The sequence below is a fragment of the Bufo gargarizans genome, chromosome 1 (genome assembly GCF_014858855.1).
Source record: "Bufo gargarizans isolate SCDJY-AF-19 chromosome 1, ASM1485885v1, whole genome shotgun sequence".
Taxonomy (NCBI): domain Eukaryota; kingdom Metazoa; phylum Chordata; class Amphibia; order Anura; family Bufonidae; genus Bufo; species Bufo gargarizans.
This window is the reverse complement of record NC_058080.1, coordinates 491,994,903-492,017,108: the sequence shown is the minus strand read 5'-3', so window position 1 is coordinate 492,017,108 and position 22,206 is coordinate 491,994,903. Positions and strand designations below refer to the sequence as shown.

The 22,206-nt window shown below is 40.4% G+C and overlaps 1 protein-coding gene across 3 annotated transcripts in view; it reads right to left on the bottom strand.

The window, feature by feature from the left end:
- The window catches only part of TRPM6 (transient receptor potential cation channel subfamily M member 6), a 220,812-nt gene that overhangs the window by 70,988 nt on the left and 127,618 nt on the right, over positions 1-22,206 (bottom strand). For 2 of the 3 annotated variants that reach the window (XM_044287801.1, XM_044287808.1), the window contains 5 exons: positions 14,901-15,033; positions 8,991-10,963; positions 8,764-8,876; positions 6,589-6,718; positions 4,632-4,729 (listed from right to left, as the gene is read on the bottom strand). In XM_044287801.1, coding sequence (XP_044143736.1) covers positions 4,632-4,729; positions 6,589-6,718; positions 8,764-8,876; positions 8,991-10,963; positions 14,901-15,033 — 2,447 coding nt within the window. Of the gene's footprint in view, positions 1-4,631; positions 4,730-6,522; positions 6,719-8,763; positions 8,877-8,990; positions 10,964-14,900; positions 15,034-22,206 lie in introns of those variants that run through there. The other variant, XM_044287816.1, reaches the window with a different exon arrangement.

The following is a 22,206-nucleotide window of genomic DNA, read 5'->3' as shown; positions in this document are numbered from 1 at the left end:
TTTGGACATGCCTGTGCTAGGGTATTGATAATACTCTACTGGAATTCACCTCTCATGTCACAATGGCTGATGAAATGTGATCATATCTATAGCATTGGAACAAAAACCCAATACCTCATGCAAGTTTAACCACTTAAGGACCACAGGTTTATACCCCCCTAGTGACCAGGCCCTTTTTTACAAATCGGCACTCCACAACTTTAGCAGTTTATTGCTCGGTCATGCAACTTACCACCCAAATTAATTTTACCTCCTTTTCTTCTCACTAATAGAGCTTTCATTTGGTGGTATTTCATTGCTGCTGGCATTTTTACTTTTTTTGTTATTAATCAAAATGTAATGATTTTTTTGCCAAAAAATGACATTTTTCACTTTCAGTTGTAAAATTTTGCAAAAAAAACGACATCCATATATAAATTTTTTGCAAAATTTATTGTTCTACATGTCTTTGATTTAAAAAAAATGTTTGGGTAAAAAAAAAATGGTTTGGGTAAAAGTTATAGCGTTTACAAACTATGGTACAAAAATGTGAATTTCCGCTTTTTGAAGCAGCTCTGACTTTCTGAGCACCTGTCATGTTTCCTGAGGTTCTACAATGCCCAGACAGTAGAAACCCCCCACAAATGACCCCATTTCGGAAAGTAGACACCCTAAGGTATTCACTGATGGGCATAGTGAGTTCATAGAACTTTTTATTTTTTGTCACAAGTTAGCGGAAAATGATGATTTTTTTTTTTTTTTTTTTTCTTTCTTACAAAGTCTCATATTCCACTAACTTGTGACAAAAAATAAAAACTTCCATGAACTCACTATGCCCATCACGAAATACCTTGGGGTGTCTTCTTTCCAAAATGGGGTCACTTGTGGGGTAGTTATACTGCCCTGGCAATTTAGGGGCCCAAATGTGTGAGAAGTACTTTGCAATCAAAATGTGTAAAAAATGGCCTGTGAAATCCGAAAGGTGCACTTTGGAATGTGTGCCCCTTTGCCCACCTAGGCGGCAAAAAAGTGACACACATCTGGTATCGCCGTACTCAGGAGAAGTTGGGGAATGTGTTTTGGGGTGTCATTTTACATATAACCATGCTGGGTGAGAGAAATATCTTGGCAAAAGACAACTTTTCCCATTTTTTTATACAAAGTTGGCATTTGACCAAGATATTTATCTCACCCAGCATGGGTATATGTAAAATGACACCCCAAAACACATTGCCCAACTTCTCCTGAGTACGGCGATACCAGATGTGTCACACTTTTTTGCAGCCTAGGTGGGCAAAGGGGCACATATTCCAAAATGCACCTTTAGGATTTCACCGGCCATTTTTTACAGATTTTGATTTCAAACTACTTCGCACACATTAGGGCCCCTAAATTGCCAAGGCAGTATAACTACCCCACAAGTGACCCCATTTTGGAAAGAAGACACCCCAAGGTATTCCGTGAGAGGCATGGCGAGTTCCTGGAATTTTTAATTTTTTGTCACAAGTTAGTGGAATATGAGACTTTGTAAGAAAAAATAAAAATAAAAAAAATAAATCATCATTTTCCGCTAACTTGTGACAAAAAATAAAAAATTATAGGAACTCGCCATGCCCCTCACGGAATACCTTGGGGTGTCTTCTTTCCAAAATGGGGTCACTTGTGGCGTAGTTATACTGCCCTGGCATTCTAGGGGCCCTAATGTGTGGTAAGTAGTTTGAAATCAAAATGTGTAAAAAATGACCTGTGAAATCCGAAAGGTGCTCTTTGGAATATGCGCCCCTTTGCCCACCTTGGCAGCAAAAAAGTGTCACACATCTGGTATCGCCGTACTCAGGAGAAGTTGGGGAATGTGTTTTGGGGTGTCATTTTACATATAACCATGCTGGGTGAGAGAAATATCTTGGCAAAAGACAACTTTTCCCATTTTTTTATACAAAGTTGGCATTTGACCAAGATATTTCTCTCACCCAGCATGGGTATATGTAAAATGACACCCCAAAACACATTCCCCAACTTCTCCTGAGTACGGCGATACCAGATGTGTGACACTTTTTTGCAGCCTAGATGCGCAAAGGGGCCCAAATTCCTTTTAGGGGGGCATTTTTAGACATTTGGATCCCAGACTTCTTCTCACGGTTTCAGGCCCTAAAATGCCAGGGCAGTATAAATACCCCACATGTGACCCCATTTTGGAAAGAAGACACCCCAAGGTATTCAATGAGGGGCATGGCGAGTTCATCAAAAAATTTTTTTGGGCACAAGTTAGCGGAAATTATTTATTTATTTATTTATTTATTTTTTCTCACAAAGTCTCCCTTTCCGCTAACTTGGGACAAAAATGTCAATCTTTTATGGACTCAATATGCCCCTCACGGAATACCTTGGGGTGTCTTCTTTCCGAAATGGGGTCACATGTGGGGTATTTATACTGCCCTGGCTTTTTAGGGGCCCTAAAGAGTGAGAAGAAGTCTGGAATATAAATGTCTAAAAAATGTTACGCATTTGGATTCCGTGAGGGGTATGGTGAGTTCATGTGAGATTTTATTTTTTGACACAAGTTAGTGGAATATGAGACTTTGTAAGAAAAAACAAACAAAAAAATATATATATTTCCGCTAACTTGGGCCAAAAAAATGTCTGAATGGAGCCTTACAGGGGGGCGATCAATGACAGGGGGGTGATCAGGGAGTGTATATGGGGTGATCACCCCCCTGTCACTGATCACCCCTCTGTCATTGATCACCCCCCTGTAAGGCTCCATTCAGACGTCCATATGTTTTTTACGGATCCACGGATACATAGATCGGGACCGCAAAACACATACGGACGTCTGAATGGAGCCTTACATGGGGGTGATCAATGACAGGGGGTGATCAGGGAGTGTATATGAGGTGATCACCCCCCTGTCACTGATCACCCCCCTGTAAGGCTCCATTCAGACGTCCGTATGCGTTTTGCGGATCCGATCCATGGATGCGTGGATCCGTAAAACACATGCAGACGTCTGAATGGAGCCTTACAGGGGGGTGATCAATGACAGGGGGGTGATCAATGACAGGGGGTGATCAGGGAGTGTATATGAGGTGATCACCCCCCGGTCACTGATCACCCCCCTGTAAGGCTCCATTCAGACGTCCGTATGCGTTTTGCGGATCCGATCCATGGATGCGTGAATCCGTAAAACACATGCAGACGTCTGAATGGAGCCTTACACGGGGGTGATCATCCCATATAGACTCCCTGATCACCCCCCTGTAAGGCTCCATTCAGACGTCCGTATGCGTTTTACGGATCCGATCTATGGATGCGTGGATCCGTAAAACACATGCAGACGTCTGAATGGAGCCTTACAGGGGGGTGATCAATGACAGGGGGGTGATCAATGACAGGGGGGTGATCAGGAAGTCTATATGGGGTGATCACCCCCCTGTCACTGATCACCCCTCTGTAAGGCTCCATTCAGACGTCCGTATGTGTTTTGCGGATCCGATTCATAGATGCGTGGATCCGTAAAACACATACGGACATCTGAATGGAGCCTTACAGTGGGGTGATCAATGACAGGGGGTGATCAGGGAGTGTATATGGGTGATCACCCGCCTGTCATTGATTCCCCCCCTGTAAGGCTCCATTCAGACGTCCGTATGTGTTTTGCGGATCCGATCCATGTATCCGTGGATCGGTAAAAATCATACGGACGTCTGAATGGAGCCTTACAGGGGGGTGATCAATGACGGAGGTGATCAGGGAGTCTATATTGGTGATCACTCCTCTGTCATTGATCACCCCCCTGTAAGGCTCCATTCAGACGTCCGCATGTGTTTTGCGGATCCGATCCATGTATCCGTGGATCCGTAAAAATCATACGGACGTCTGAATGGAGCCTTACAGGGGGGTGATCAATGACAGGGGGGTGATCAATGACAGGGAAGTGATCAGGAAATCTATATGCGTGATCACCCCCTTGTCATTGATCACCCCCTTGTCATTGATCACCCCCCTGTAAGGCTCCATTCAGACGTCCGTATGCGTTTTGCGGATCCGATCCATGTATCCGTGGATCCGTAAAAATCATACGGACCTCTGAATGGAGCCTTACAGGGGGTGATCAATGACAGGGGGGTGATCAGGGAGTCTATATGGGCTGATCAGTGGTTTATAAAGGGTTAATAAGTGACAGGGGGGGTGTAGTGTAGTGTAGTGGTGTTTGGTGCTACTTTACTGACCTACCTGAGTCCTCTGGTGGTCGATCCTAACAAAAGGGACCACCAGAGGACCAGGTAGCAGGTATATTAGACGCTGTTATCAAAACAGCGTCTAATATACCTGTTAGGGGGTTAAAAAAAATCGCATCTCCAGCCTGCCAGCGAACGATCGCCGCTGGCAGGCTGGAGATCCACTCGCTTACCTTCCGTTCCTGTGAACGCGCGCGCCTGTGTGCGAGCGTTCACAGGAAATCTCGGCTATCGCAAGATGACGCACGGATGCATCCAGGAGGAATGAATCAACCACCTTCCGGACGCATCCGTGCGTTAGGCGGTCGGGAGGTGGTTAAAGATCAGCCAAATCAGTAGTGACAATAGTTACATAATCACTACTCAAAAAATGTTAAAACTATAATTTTCAAACATTTCATTGGTTGCCCTTACCTCTCGGGAATGCCTCAAGTATTCATTGGTCTGTAATAAATTTCTTCCAATTTCTTGAGCTTTTAGTTGCTGCCGAACATAATTCACGTGTTCCAATCCTGGTCAAATATAAAAAGAACTGTCTTCTTTTATTCTACATTTACATTGAGAAACACACTAATAAATAGTATATCATGTATACAAATCTACAAAGAAGAATATTTGATATATTATAGGTTTATCTTATAGCAATCATTACCAAAACATAATGTTATTATGGTAACATAATCTTATAACAAAACATAATGTTATTATGCTGCACAATGAATACTATAATACTAGGGTTGGCTTTGTTTCAGCTTCCATTCACAGAAAGCTGAACATGCAAGTAATCATTAGCCATTGGAAATGTTATATATTAAAGTTCTAGATACCGGGAATATTATAAAATAAACAACTGTAGTCAAATATTATAAGAAACTACTAGATCAAAAGGGTATTACTAGATCTACTGCATTTGGATGACCAGTGATGAAGACCACATTGTTGGATCATCATATATTCACAGGTTCCTCTGATCACCCATATAATACACTGTAATATTTATGCATTGCAGTGTGCTATGTCCGTGACAGTAAAACTGATAGAATGCCTATTCAGCCTTTCCTTTTGCATCCACACATTGCAGGCCTGGGGGTAATTGTTAGGCCTCTAAATGCGATAGAACTCCTTGGTCACTATTGCCTGCAGCATCAAAGGACTTAAATGACTGTGATTGGAGTCTCTTTAAAAGGACATGTTCATCAAAAAATGTATTATCATTCTATGTTATTTATTTGTATAAAAAATGGGTGGATAGTTTTCTGAATATAATTTTTTAAGTCACTCCAAGTATACTAGCTCCTTTCTAGAGACTTGCAAGACCAGCAGTCAGATCAAGAAGGAGTGAGGAGTGATGACTTGGTTAGCCACACCTCCCCTATGCTATCACAGTAGTTTCACTGGGCAGGGCTCTCTTTAGGCTACTTTCACACTGGTGTTTTGGTTTCCATTTGTGAGATCCGTTCAGGGCTCTCACAAGAGGTCCAAAACGGATTAATGCATTCTGAATGGACAAGGATCCGCTCAGAATGAATTAGTTTGGCTCCGTTCCGCCTCCATTCCGCTTTGGAGGCGGACACCAAAACTGGTCAATTGTTTGCATATTTATCTAGGTCTATCAAGAGAACAATAGAGCTTTCATTCTAGTCCTCTACCTAATGTTTTCTTACTTTTCAAAGGCACAGTTCTGAGGAAGTTAAGAAAGAAACAATTTCTAAACTCTAAATAAAATAGTTTTCCACCAGTCTTTGATATCTTCTGCACCGACGAAGGATGCACTTACTTTATAAAAAGACACAGGCCTTGTCAGAAATTCGGGATATCCTCTGGCAAGACGTGTGCTCAAATTAAATCTACGTCCGCCCATAGCTGGAGGAGACTTCAGTCATCATTTACACCAGAAAATGAGTAAATGATAATAAATGTGCCAGGGCTGATGGCCCCACCCACACTCTGCCCCACACTCTGCCCCCTCACTGCAAGGGCAGTGTAGATTTAGGCGATTTGGCATTGCAAAGGTTACAAACCTGAGGTCTGCAACTTTTTTATGCCAGAAAATTGGCCTGAGGGGAATGATAAACTCCCCTCATGGTGTTAATAAAAGACCAATTTCTGATGGAAGCAATATTTATCCTGGAGGTCATTGGTCAGTTCAGTCAAGATGTAGGTTGTGTTATCGGAGTACTCTGTGTGTTTTATTCCACTTCAAAGTCCAAATACTTTAATCTTGTTGTTTTGAGCAACTGTGTTTTCAGAAGTACATCAAGAACAAGTAGGGAACCGTCCTATCTCAGCTACAGAAGATACTTACTTGAGGAGATTAATGTACATTAGGAAAGGGATCATATTGTTTTGTTAGCAGCAGGTGGCCACTTACTTAGTTGATTAAAACTGGATACTGAGAGCCAGTTTTTGCTACATTCGTCCTCTTCATTCTTCAGGCCGCTGCATTCTGCCGGTTCTGAGCTCATCTGGGTGCTCTGGGAACAACTATCCACAGTAATCACCTGCAAAAGGAAACCGTCATAAATAAGGCCAGACTCAGTATATCTTACCTGTTCTGAAGAACATCTTATCTCCCATTAGCATCAGGTCATCAGGTCAGTTTTTACCTGCAGACAATATTACCCCATCCTGGCAAATGAAGGAGTGATGTAACCATCCATTTCTGCAATGTGCAGATTACAATATTGGTTTCCTAATCCTGCAGATTGTCTGACATAGACTATAGATGTTTATAGTAATATGAACAGAAGTTGGAGCATAACAAGCGTGCAGTATAAGATTTCTCAGTCACTAGATTTGTAAATCTTTTCTTCGCCTATTACAGTCGTCAGAACAAAAATTCAAGGACCAAACATTATCAGAATTTGCAATTTTTATAAGGATATTTTAACAAAGCTTTGTTCATCTTGAAAAGCATCCCCACACTTCTGTAATTTCACACCATAGCCATAAAGAAATTCATTAATTCAAACTGCAGAATAGGGCTATAGAAGAGCTACTTCATTTATGAGCAACAGTAAGGCCTCATGCACACAAATGTATGTATTTTGCGGTCCGCAAAAAATATGTATGATGTCCGTGTGCATTCCGTATTTTGCAGAATGGAACAGCTGGCCCCTAATAGAACAGTACTATCCTTGTCCGTAATGCAGACAATAATAGGACATATTCTATTTTTTGTGGAACGGAAATACGGACATACGGAAACGGAATGCACACGGAGTAACTTCCTTTTTTTTATTATGATTTATAATGCTGTGTGTCACTGCATAACATTACTGCTAGAGAATCATACTGACATAATGCTGTCAGTATAATTCTGTAGAAGTAAGGTCATGCATAGATACAAAGCATTATAAATCATTATAATATTGTACCCTGCTGAAAACTAGCAGTGTCCATAATGGGGAATCACGCTCACACACACACACAGAAGGTGATCTCCGCACAGGACACACTAGTCTGAAACAGGCCTGAGGGTATAAATAACTAAACAGTCCTACCTACAGACAGTTTTTAGGAATACATACAAAGCATAATACAAAGCATGATTAAATATCATCAAATCAACAACTTGCAAGTAAGGCTACTTTCACATTAGCATTTATTGCAGATCCGTCATGGATCTTCAAAAACGCTTCTATTACCGTAATACAACCGCATGCATCCATCATGAACGGATCCGGTTATATTATGTCTTCTATAGCCATGACGGATCGGTCATGAACACCATTGAAAGTCAATGGGGAACTGATCAATTTTCTATTGTGTCAGACAGAGAAAACAGATTTGTCCCCATTGACTTACATTGTGTGTCCGGACAGATCCGTCTTGCTCCGCACCACATCGCGGACAGAAAAATGTTGCTTGCAGTGTTATTCTGTCTGCAATGGAAACGCAACCAAACAGAACGGAATGCATTTTGGTGCATTTCGTTTAATTCAGTTCAGTTTTGTTCCCATTGACAATGAATGGGGACAAAACTGAAACATTTTATTCCGCTATTGAGATCCTATGATGGATCTGAATAGCGGAATTGAAAACGCTAATGTGAAAGTAGCCTAACCTTTTCTGGGCTACTACATGTGCACTTAACTGTTCATTTGCATTGTTTATTTTTCACCAGAAAGAAGCAATGGATCTCAAGTGAAAGGTATCATTACATTCAATCCTTAGATTGTGAGCCCCATTGGGGACAGTTGGATGCTAATGTCTGTAAAGCGCTGCGGAATATAGTAGCGCTATATAAATGCATAAAATAAATAAACTAAGCTATTCCTTAAAGGCACTGTGCCTGGTTTATGATTGAATTTATTGGTGACAGTTGCATTTGAAGCTCTGAGAACACTCTTATTTGGACTTTGATTTTAGCTTCTGGATTACACGGAAACAGTTGTCTCATGGTAGCTTATTTTCTATTATTTACCTATTCTGTGTTTGGAATACCTTGTGTGAATCTTGCACATGGAAGACTAGCCAATCCATAATTTAGAATTTACAAAACTTTGGCAATATGGTAAGGGTTACAATTCTTTTTTGGACTTACAGGCACTTGAAGCTGAGTTTGTTTTTTCTTCTCTTTGTTTGATCTTCTAAAAGTATTCCGTATTTTTTCTTTTGCCCATGAAACTTGATTTAACTCGGAATATTTAGCAAACTCTAAATGAAATTAACAGATATCTGGAATCAAAATGTTATAAGCAAACATAAAATCTGCACTCAAACAGGAGATTACTGTCATTTGTATTATAATTTATAAATAGATCTATATACCTTTAATCGTATTTGTTTTCCCTTCTTTATGTTTTTGACCTTTAAAACTGGATTTACGGAAATTACAGTTCTTATGAGGACTGACCCAGAATGAGGTGCTCTGATGCTGATCATCAGCTGGCATACCTTTTTTTGCGCTATGAGAAAGTATATTTGTGTCCTTGACATAGATACATTGATCAAACCTATTTAAACATTGACAGTTTTCACAGTGATTAGGGTGAATGCATCGTTTTTGGTTCTTGCCACCATTAAAAATTCCAACTTCACCTTCTTCTGAAAAGGCCAAATTTACAAAACCTCCTGCTGAAGCTGAGCAACCATGAGATTTTTCACCCACACGGTCCACATAACATTGGTCTACACATATTTCAGGAATGTGTAACTCATCCTTGGTTGCCATTTGTTTATCATTATTTTCATAATCCTCTTGGCCACAGGTATTCAGGCCAATGGGAGAAATACACATTTCTTTGGTTTTACCATCTCTGAAATCTGCCTCAGTACTTTCAATAAATGTAGGAACTGAGAAGTCCAGAACAGGTTCATCAGAACAAGGCATTCCAACATGACTTGAAGGAACAAGCAGAATATTCCCATACTGCAGAGTAGACTTGTTTTCTGGTGATATTACAGAGGTGACAGTGTCATTTTCTGTTTCAGATTCTTTTGTTTTACTATTTTCTAAAGGAAAAGGTTCTTGGTTCTTGCCACCATTAAAAATTCCAACTTCACCTTCTTCTGAAAAGGCCAAATTTACAAAACCTCCTGCTGAAGCTGAGCAACCATGAGATTTTTCACCCACACGGTCCACATAACATTGGTCTACACATATTTCAGGAATGTGTAACTCATCCGTGGTTGCCATTTGTTTATCATTATTTTCATAATCCTCTTGGCCACAGGTATTCAGGCCAATGGGAGAAATACACATTTCTTTGGTTTTACCATCTCTGAAATCTGCCTCAGTACTTTCAATAAATGTAGGAACTGAGAAGTCCAGAACAGGTTCATCAGAACAAGGCATTCCAACATGACTTGAAGGAACAAGCAGAAAATTCCCATACTGCAGAGTAGACTTGTTTTCTGGTGATATTACAGAGGTGACAGTGTCATTTTCTGTTTCAGATTCTTTTGTTTTACTATTTTCTAAAGGAAAAGGTTCTTGGTTTTTGCCACCATTAAAAATTCCAACTTCACCTTCTTCTGAAAAGGCCAAATTTACAAAAACTCCTGCTGAAGCTGAGCAACCATGAGATCTTTCACTCACAGGGTCCACATTACATTGGTCTACACATATTTCTGGAATCTTTAACTCATCCTTGGTTGCCACTTGTTTATCATCATTCTCTGAATCCTCTTGGCCACAGATAATCAGGCCAATGGGAGGGATACAAATTTCTTTGGCTTTACCATCTCTGAAATCTGCTTCAGAACTATTAATAACTTTAGGAACTGAGAAGTCCAGAAAAGGTTCATCAGAGTAGGTCATTCCAACATGACTGGAAGGAACAAGCAGAAAATTCCCATATTGCAGAGTAGACTTGTTTTCTGATGATATTACAGAAGTGACAGTGTCTTTTCCTGCCTCAGATTCTATTGTTTTACTATTTTCCAAAGGAAAATGTATTTCCTTAGAAGGATCTAGACACCCTGAAGGCCATTGGCTCCTTGCCAATGTTCTCAGAAGCGAGGGTGGCATGCTATAATAATTATAGTTTCTGTTGTTCTCAGAACATGTCACATTACTCCAGCTATGAGGTATCTTCTTACATGACAATGTTTTCTGGTCTTGTATAATGGCCTCTTCTACCTGTAATGTATCTACTGCTGAAATCAATTTCAACGTGTCCACTGTCAAGGCTGAAATGTCTTGTAAGTGTCCCAGTTGACTATCCAGAGATATCAAAGAGTCCTTTATATAAAACACTTTCTCATTCATCTCCTTAAGTTGCAGGAACATTTCTTCAGTTCTGTGCAAAAACATAAAAAATAATATTCATTAAAATAGCATGATTGCTAAACACATATCTAAGCCTGAAGAAAGGCATCATATGCCATTTTGCCACTGTAATGCACTTTACTTGGCTGTCTCCATCAGTCCCATGGAATTTGACAACTCAATGAACTTAAAAAAAATTCACAGAATGTGGCCAGGATCATCCGCACATTAATTTATCATACCGTGCAGGATGTTTTTATCTTAGTTTTTTCTGTGTTTTTTTTTTTTTTACTCAATGAACTTGCTTGACTGCTGCATCATTCAAACTCTTTAACACTGTGATCTTGTGGTGAGGAGGAACAGGGGAACTGCAATCTAGTGATCTTAGGGGGTCCATGCACTAATAAATTTAAAGAGGTTTCCCAGGCTCCTCATATTAATGACTTATCCTCAGGATACGTCAATAATATCCAATTGGTGAGGGTCCAACACACTGCTCCTCCACCGATCAGCTGTTCCATTTAACCTCTAGTGCTGGACTAGCAGTTTTAATGGAGCAGCAAGCACAGCTCTTTCAAAGTGTAGTGGCCCTGCTGAGCTACTGCAGCCCAACTACCATTGAAGTGAATAGGAGCAAAGCTGCAGTAACCCAAAATGGGTGCTATACTTTGGAGTTGTGCTTCCTGTTCCATTCAAAGAGCCAGTTCTAGTGCCAGACACTGCAACGTACATCTAATTGGTGGGAGCACGAGATGATGGACCCCCACTAATTGGATATTAATGACCACTAATCCCTAGAACAGCAGTTGCCAACCTATGGCACAAAGACCACATTCTGCCTACACGCCAGCTGTTGCCAAATGAAGCAAGACTTTTTAGTCTTGTCGCCATTTGTTACTTTCCTCGCCACCGCTCTGAATCTTTAAATTTAAAAAACCTTCAGATACGTCACACACAACACATCTGCTAGGATTGCCCCTCATGCTTCACGCCCCGTCCTGCACATAGGAGTGATAGCCAAGTGCGGGACTCTGCTATACTGCTGCTTGCCTGTCTGCTTAATTGGCTCAGAACTACCACAGAAAGGTATGTGAATAGACTGGTGATGGGGAAAGCAAGGTGAGCTTGGGGAGATAGGGAAACTAACTCGGTGACTAGTTTGGGGGTAGGAGGGAGGATGGTGAACTTGGGGGAACGAGGACTGTGACCTGTTTAGGGTTGTGGGAGGATGGGGAGCTTGGGGAGATGGGGGAACTAGCTTTGTGACTAGTTTGGGAGGGTGGGGTGGTGAACTTGTGGAAATGAGGACTATGACCAGTTTAGGGGTGGGGAGAGGATGGTGAGCTTGGGAAGATGAAGGAACGAGCACTGTGACTAGTTTAGAGATGGGGGTAGGAGGAGGATGGTTAAATAGGTGAACAAGCACTGTAATTAGTTTGGGTGTGCGGAGAGGATGGTAAGTCTGCAATTAGTTGCTGGGGGGATGATGAGGAGCCAATTTTCTGACTACCTTGGAGTGGAGGTTGATGGTAATCCTGCATTTGATTGCTGGGAGAATGATGAGGAGCAATCTTTCTGACAACTTTGGGGGTGTAGAAGATGGCGAGACTGAATGTGATTCTTGGGAGGGTGGCAGGAGGATGGTGAGCCTAAACGTAATTGCTAGGGGGATTAGTAGATAGTTATGAGGGGAAACTTGCTTTCTGACTAATTTGGGGGGGAATGGTGAGCCTGAAAATGATTGCTAAGGAGATGGGTAATAAGCAGTATATGGGGCATCAGTGTATAGTAGACACTGGTGGGGGAGAGTAGCCCTCAGTCAGTTAAAATGAGTGAAGATGCTCTCCCCCACTGCCAGTAAGTGCCAGTTGGTCGTGGGGGGGTATAACGCATATACTGTTCCCCCACATATAATTTATTCAAATAAATAATAACAATAATATTGTTCCCTTAGACAGATTCAGATAAGCACAGTGACATGCAATATTATCCATATATTTGCCAGAAGGAAATTTTTCTAAAAAGTTTAAAACTTCATTAAACCGTGCAAGTCAGGCAGGGTTGTTGAGAATTTTGGGATGTAGCTAGTAAATACCTAGTTTTGTGTAATACCAATTTGCATGGCACAGCACACGAAATGCTTATTTTTTTATTTTTTTTCCTGCACTCCATACAAAAAAGGTTGCCGACACCTGCACTAAAATAAAGGGGATGAAAACCTTCTGGCATCTTCTCTTATTTGCAGTCTAGAGAACTCGTCCTTTTCTGGTGGTGTTCTGCTAAAGCAGTGATGGCTAACCTTGGCACTCCAGCTGTGGTAAAACTACAACTCCCAAGATGCCCCCCTTGCTTGGCTGCTCCCAGAACTCTATAGAAATAAATGGAGCATGCTGGGAGTCGTAGTTTCACCACAGCTGGAGTGCCAAGGTTAGCCATCACTGTGCTAAAGTATCCACTGTTTGGCTGGTTGTGACCACCTTCATCTAAATGATAAGTAGTATCAAAAGCTTCAACTTACACCTATGGTAATAACTTCGTCAGTACATGTCTGATGATATTGATCAGACACCAAATGCTTTGAATAAATAGTCTAAATGATTGGACACAAAAAAAGTACATTTTTGCAAAAGTTGGTTTGACAAGAAAAATAGCGTCAGCGACTATGGAATCTGATATGAACATCAGTATAGCTTTACTGGAACCATTATTGGCAATAGCAAGGTCTGATTTCTATAAAATGGGAATTCCTCCATTTTACTCAAAGTAAAAAAAAAAAATGATACATTGTTGAAACAGGACAATAGGAAATATGTTAATCAAATTTTGTGTTTGTTGTTGATAGGGTCAATGTTATACAGTGAGGAACAGAAGTATTTGAACACCCTGCAAAGTTCTCCCACTTAGAAATCATGGAGGGGTCTGAAATTCACATTGTATGTGCATTCCCACTCAGAGACAGAATAAAAAAAAAAAGGAAATCACATTGTATGATTTTTAAATAATTAATTTGCCTTGCACTACTGGACATATTTTAGAAAGAAACAGCAAGAATTCTGGCTTTCAAATACCTGTTACTGTGCCTTTAAAAAGTCCACCTCTACTCCACTCATTAATCTAACTTAGTAGCACCTGTCTGAGCTCTTTAAAGACCCCTGTCCACCCCACAGTCAGTCAGATGCGAACTACTACCATGGGCAAGACCAAAGAGCTGTCAAAAGACACGAGAGACAAAATTGTGGACCTCCACAAGGCTGGAAAGGGCTTCGGGGCAATTGCCAAGCAGCTTGGTGAAAATAGATCAACTATTGGAGCAATTGTTAGAAAATGGAAGAGGCTAAAGACGACTGTCAGTCACCCTCGGGCTGGGGCTCCATGCAAAATCTCACCTCATGGGGTATCACTGATAAGAAAGGTGAGGAATCAGTCCAGAACTACAAGTGAGGAGCTGGTCAATGACATGAAGAGAGCTGGGACCACAGTATCAAAGGTAACTGTCGGTAGAACACTACGACGTCATGGTTTTAAATCATGCATTGCACGGAAGGTTCCCCTGCTCAAGTTATCACATGTCCAGGCCCGTTTGAAGTTTGCCAATGAATCTGGATGATCCAGAGGAGGCATGGGAGAAAGTCATGTGGTCGGATGAGACCAAAGCAGAACTTTTTGGTGTAAACTTCACTCGTCATGTTTGGAGGAGCAGTGCAAGACAAATAAATTCTTTACAAATCATACAATGTGATTTCCTGAATGTTTTGTTTTAATTCTGTCTCTCAGAGTGGGAATGCACCTACAATGTGAATTTCAGACCCCTCCATGATTTCTAAGTGGGAGAACTTGCAAAATCGCACGGTGTTCAAATACTTCTATTCCTCACTGTATCTATGGCCTTATAGAATCCTTTTGGGTCCACTCTGACTTATAATAACCGGTTCTCTTGGTAGATGACAAACCGTGTCCTCATACCATACCTTAGGGTTGTTGTGCGAATCCTTTCACTGTCACTTGAGTGTAAACTTTCCTTTTTGTCATGAAAATATGTTTCCACACACTTTTCCTCAAAGTCGTGGAGTTTTCTCAATTCATCATCACTAAGATAGAGTTCTAAAAATGCAAATAGCAGAGTTGATCATTTGTCTATTTACCGCATATCTTTTTTTTTTTTTATAATAAAACAGAAAGACACAAAGCAAGACAAAAATTCTAAAAAATTATGAAGAAATTATGAACTTGGGCCACAAGGTGGCAGTATTGCTCTATCTAGAAGGCTCATTTAGATGCAAGGAAATACACGTGGGGAGGTAAGCAGTCTGTTTGATATTTCCAACAATAAGATTCCCAGTGGTACATTAAAAGTGATTCTGCGGATGTCCACATTGTACAATAATGTCAGCAAGGAGCTGGATTTAATTAGGCAGTTTAAAAGGATGAAAACAAAGCTGAACTGTGGGTTGCAAGTGTGTTAATCACAGGGAAAATACTGTTTTTATACAGCTCGCTACAGTCAAATCAAGCCATAAAGCCCTGCAGAATAGAGTAACTGATTAAACACATCAAGGCATGGAACGAATTTACATTTTCCCACTGACTAAACTGCTACTTCATGTCCGTCAGGCCTTTAGGGTTTGTTTACTTAATAAAACAGTCGGAGTTTAGTATGATATATCTTAGAAGATAACATTAGGCACGGTTATACATATAAAATAAACTAAGATTCATTTAAAGTTATACAGCTTGTCAAACACGCACAACGAATACAATTACACATGTCTGCTGTTAAGAAATGACTTCAAAGATAAATTGGAAAAGAGGGCGGTGCAGTGCGCAAATCATGGATCTACGAAACCCAGATACTAACCAGGAGCATGTCACCTTTTTTTTCCTCCTGCACAAATGTCCTATCCTTGTCACCAAACTGAACATAAACACCAAACCTATATCCCCACCTATAATCAACCCATATACACCATAGAATAGAACACCAATAGAAGTATATGTAGTTCAATAATAAATAACAAGCTGATCACACATCCATCATGGTTATAGTATCACATTTTAATTAAACATAAAAAAAATATATAAACTATATTGCAGACATGATTGGCATATATATATATATATATATATATATATATATATAGTACAGACCAAAAGTTAGGACACACCTTCTCATTCAAAGAGTTTTCTTTATTTTCATGACTATGAAAATTGTAGATTCACACTGAAGGCATCAAAACTATGAATTAACACATGTGGCATTATATACATAACAAAAAAGTGTGAAACAACTGAAAATATGTCATATTCTAGGTTCTTCAAAGTAGCCACCTTTTGCTTTGATTACTGCTTTGCACACTCTTGGCATTCTCTTGATGAGCTTCAAGAGGTAGTCACCTGAAATGGTTTTCACTTCACAGGTGTGCCCTGTCAGGTTTAATAAGTGGGATTTCTTGCCTTATAAATGGGGTTGGGACCATCAGTTGCGTTGTGGAGAAGTCAGGTGGATACACAGCTGATAGTACTACTGAATAGACTGTTAGAATTTGTATTATGGCAAGAAAAAAGCAGCTAAGTAAAGAAAAAAAGAGTGGCCATCATTACTTTAAGAAATGAAGGTCAGTCAGTCCGAAAAATTGGGAAAACTTTGAAAGTGTCCCCAAGTGCAATCACAAAAACCATCAAGCACTACAAAGAAACTGGCTCACATGCGGACCGCCCCAGGAAAGGAAGACCAAGAGTCACTTCTGCTGCGGAGGATAAGTTCATCCGAGTCACCAGCCTCAGAGATCGCAGGTTAACAGCAGCTCAGATTAGAGACCAGGTCAATGCCACACAGAGTTCTAGCAGCAGACACATCTCTAGAACAACTGTTAAGAGGAGACTGTGTGAATCAGGCCTTCATGGTAGAATATCTGCTAGGAAACCACTGCTAAGGACAGGCAACAAGCAGAAGAGACTTGTTTGGGCTAAAGAACACAAGAAATGGACATTAGACCAGTGGAAATCTGTGCTTTGGTCTGATGATTCCAAATTTGAGATCTTTGGTTCCAACCACAGTGTCTTTGTGCGACGCAGAAAAGGTGAACGGATGGACTCTACATGCTTGGTTCCCACCGTGAAGCATGGAAGAGGAGGTGTGATGGTGTGGGGGTGCTTTACTGGTGACACTGTTGGGGATTTATTCAAAATTGAAGGCATACTGAACCAGCATGGCTACCACAGCATCTTGCAGCGGCATGCTATTCCATCCGGTTTGCTTTTAGCTGGACCATCATTTATTTTTCAACAGGACAATGACCCCAAACACACCTCAAGGCTGTGTAAGAGCTATTTGACCATGAAGGAGAGTGATGGGGTGTTGCGCCAGATGACCTGGCCTCCACAGTCACCGGACCTGTACCCAATCGAGATGGTTTGGGGTGAGCTGGACCGCAGAGTGAAGGCAAAAGGGCCAACAAGTGCTAAGCATCTTTGGGAACTCCTTCAAGACTGTTGGAAAACCATTTCAGGTGACTACCTCTTGAAGCTCATCAAGAGAATGCCAAGAGTGTGCAAAGCAGTAATCAAAGCAAAAGGTGGCTACTTTGAAGAACCTAGAATATGACATATTTTCAGTTGTTTCACACTTTTTTGTTATGTATATAATGCCACATGTGTTAATTCAAAGTTTTGATGCCTTCAGTATGAATCTACAATTGTCATAGTCATGAAAATAAAGAAAACTCTTTGAATGAGAAGGTATGTCCAATCTTTTGGTCTGTACTGTATATATATAATATATATATTACCAGCCAAATAATTGTATCCAGCCTCAGGGCGTGGTGGTGGTCTGACCTGAGACTGGACACAATTTTTTTGGTTGGTAACCTTTTTAATTTATCTGTGTATGCCCATCATGTCTGCAATATATGTTTAATAAAAATGTGATACTATAACCATGATGGATGTGTGATCAGCTTGTTATTTATTATTGAACCACATATATTCTATTGGTGTTAAAGAATAGGACATGTTCAATTTTTTTTTTGCATTTTATTTTGCAGGGTATTTACACCATACCTCTAACACTTTTTGGCCTATTCCCTACCTTTGCAGCTGTGAAACCTGTAACATCTGTGAAAGTGCATTCTATGTACCAACTGTTGGTCCAATGCAAGATAAGAACTGTCCTGATCTGTTTGCATTTGAATTCTTCCATAAAGGACTGTTCTACTGCACATTTGCACTTCGCTGTTGGGAGTTTAGTGCTGGTGCAGAGTGTTGGAATGGAGGAGGCTAAGTGATTTGCCTGGTCACATGACCCTCCATCAGCAGCTATTTTATGGACAGGACCTCACTGTGGATAGCACAAAAGACTTGGCAAACAAGGGGACATAACTTATGAGATATATAAAAATGCATAGAATTTCAACAAAGCCTATATTAAGTGCTTCCCACTGAGGAAGAGATAAACTATCTCGAAACGCGTCTGGGCAGAGTACCTGTGCGTGAACTCGACTGCTATTTTTACATGGCCATGTACTGAAACCAACTACACAAGAAAAAGTTTCTGTTTGACTCACGAAAACCTACAGACGGACCAAGTCCTGTGATATTCTGTGACGAGATCCTGAGAGCTGCTGCAGAGGGAAACCAATACTACTGGACTGGGATGTGAATGGTGGGACGCCACCTGAAATAATTCCCATACAAAGAACCTCTCGATCAGCGCCAAAGGTTGTGAGTAACTAAAAATGTATGCGCTTAATCGTGAAAGCTGGTTGCATTTATTAACTATGCAAGCCTGAAAAGGCAAAACCATGTCTCTGATATAAAGTTCTGAGGACACAGCTTTGATTACTTCCACTGGGACACAGCTTTGATCATTTCCACTGGGACTCACCCATACAACATGGGTTTATTATACTGGGACTTCAACTGAGAAAAATACTCAGGTCTCCAGAAAAATCGAGTATCAATCGATTAAGGATATTGTTTTTTAGTTGCATTTTTATGCATGTATTTTAACCTATTCGATTTTATTGGATCGATTCATTGTAGTCGATTTTTTATAATCGATATTCTATCGATAAAATTGTATTTCTGATATACATACTCGATTTATTTTATTGTACTTAAATAAGTTTGGATCCACATTCCTCTGGGTGTTTTGAGTGCCGGTCCAATTTCATTCACCAATTTATTTCAACAAGAGCAAGGGGCGGCTCTTTTTGTCCAGAGCACCTAGCGCGATTACTCATCGTGGGCCATCTGTTCATTCTCTCCAAATTAAGTGCTATATAGTCATTAAAGATGAGCGAATCAAAGTTGACGAAGTGGACTTTAATCTGAATTTCAGGAAAAATTTTATTCGCACCGATGCCGAATTTCCTCACGCTGCATGGTAACGAATCGCATTTTTTCCTAAAATGGCTGCTGCACATGTTATGACATGGAGCAAAGAACTCTGGGAGTGAGGGATCACCCACAATGCCATGCATGCAGTTAATCAGCAGCCAGCCAGCCCTGTGATGTCACAGCCCTATAAATAGCCTCAGCCATTTTGGATTCAGCCATATTCCAGTGTACTTCGTGCAGGGAGAGACGTTACCAGGCGCTAGGGACAGTGCTAGAAAAGACTTGAAAACTTTTATTTTGCTGTATAGAAGTTCAGGGAAAAGATATGGAGGAAATTATTCCACAGTATTGAAGCAGAACAGGGTCCAATAGGGGAGTGTACAGCCTGGGTAATGGGAACAATCCTATTACACCTTGCTGCACTGTCTGGGGATCCAAATTGCCATTATACTGCTGCTTTCAGGTTTGCAATAGATGATACCTCTGTAATTCCAGCAAACCTTGCTTGTTATTGGGGTGCAACTGCTGTGTGATACAGCCATTAACAGGAAATATTTGTACGTCTTATTAGCCATTGTGCGGTGCAGTTATATGTTCTAAAGCCTTTTTTGGAGTGTATCAGTGGAAAAAAATAAGGGCTTTTTTGCTGTTCAGCGGTGCAGTTATATGTTCTAAAGCCTTTTTTGGGGTGTATTAGTGGAAAAATAATAAGGGCTTATTAGCAGTTTAGCTGTGCAGTTATATGTTCTAAAGTATTTTTTGGGGTGTATTAGTGCAAAAAAAGGGCTTATTAGCCATTGTGTGGTGAAGTGAGAAAATGACAGCCTTTTTTGGGGTGTATTAGTGGGGAAAAAAAACTATTTGCCTTTCAGCGGTGCAGTTATATGTTCTAAAGCATTTTTTGGGCTGTATTAGTGAAAAAAATAATGCCTTTTCGCCATTCAGCGGTGCAGTTATATGTTCTAAAGCCTTTTTTGGGGTGTATTAGTAGGGGGAAAAAGGGCTTATTAGCCGTATGGTGAAGTGAGAAAATTACAGCCTTTTTTGGCGCGTATTAGTGTGCAGTTATTTGTTCTACAGCCTTTTTTAGGGTGTATTAGTGGAAAAAAAGGTGCTTATTATCCGTTGTGTGGTAAAATGAGAAAATGACCGCCTTTTTAGGGTGTAATAGTGGAAAAAAAGAGGGGCTTGTTAGCAGTTGTGTGGTGAAGTGAGAAAATTACAGCCTTTTATGGGGTGTACTAGTGGAAGAAAATAAGGGCTTATTTTCCGTTCAGCTGTGCAGTTATGGGTTTTAAAGCCTTTTTTGGGGTGTATTAGTACAAAAAAAGGGCTTATTAGCCGTTGTGTGGTGAAGTGAGAAAATTACAGCCTTTTTTGGCATGTATTAGTGGAAAACAAAAAGTATTATTTGCTGTTCAGCGGTGCAGTTATATATTCTAAAGCCTTTTTTGGAGTGTATAAGTGGAAAAAAATAAGGGCTTATTTGCGGTTCAGCGGTGCAGTTATATGTAGTGTTGGGCGCAAATATTTTAATAGCGAATATTAATTGTGAATATCGGCACTTAGAGAATTTGCAAATATTTAGAATATAGTAATATATATTCATAATTTTAAATATTCCAGATTTTCTTTTAATCAGTAACCTCCCTTCTTGTTTAAATGTGAAGTTGCACATATTGCGCCAAAATATTTGCATCATTAGTGCAGATTTTGCAATCACGAATATATTGGAGCACTCTATCTGCATATAAAGCTAATGTAATGTTCTGCCGTGCCAACCATTTTCTCCAGTCTCAGGAAACTTCTAGCAACTTGAAAAATGTAGCTATAGTGACCCACGCCTGTATTTCGCGCGCATTATGCGAATATTACATTGCCGATTTTTTGTGATCAAGAAAATAATCTCAAATTCGCAAATATATGACGAATATTCTACCAAATATTCGCAAAATATTGCAAATTCGAATATTGCCCCTGCCGCTCATCACTAGTTATATGTTCTAAAGCCTTTTATGGGTGTATTAGTATAATAATGATTAGGACCTAACCTGGGTAAGGTTTATTAACAAATAATTTTACAAATGCCTAGGAAGGCAATATGACCTATCTTGACCCAGGTGAAAATACTTCACTTTTATTATTATATATATTAAAATCTGAATTACTAAGTGAGTGGTCATTTTATTTACCTTTATTAACTATTTTACAAACCAAAAAATACTATATTAAAAATACAGTCAGCACTCCACTAGAGAATTGAGATGTTAAACGGCAATGACGGGGCGTGGAGGGGTGCACTACCTCCCACCCTATTACTTGTAATGCAGGACAGTGCCGTATTACTTAGTGCAGGGCTGTTGCCAACTGAATGTTGTTGTCAGTATGGCAGTGCAAAGCAGTGGGGAACAGGCGACATGAACCCACTGTCAGAGGGATGCTAATGACCCCCTTATACACGTAAGGCCAGCTAAATGTCAGACCACAGATAGCCCTACAAGCTATAGTACACACCTTGAGCTTGTGTTTGAACTGAATAGCTTGATTGTTCTTTCTATTGAGATGTAGTCCAGCCGGACTAAACTCAATTGGATCACAATGGAGTGGAAGACTTCTTTCTTGTAATACTGGACAATGCCGTGTTACTTAGTGCAGGGCTGTTGCCAACTGAATATTGTTGTCAGTATGGCAGTGTAAAGCAGTGGGGAACAAGCGACATCAACCCACTGTCAGAGGGATGCTAATGACCCCCTTATACACGTAAGGCCAGCTTAATGCCAGACCACAGATAGCTATAGCACACACCATAAGTTTGTGTTTGAACTGAATATTGGATCACAATGGAGTGGAAGACTTCTTACTTGTAATACAGGACAGTGCCATGTTACTTAGTGCAGGGCTGTTGCCAACTGAATGTTGTTGTCAGTATGGCAGTGCAAA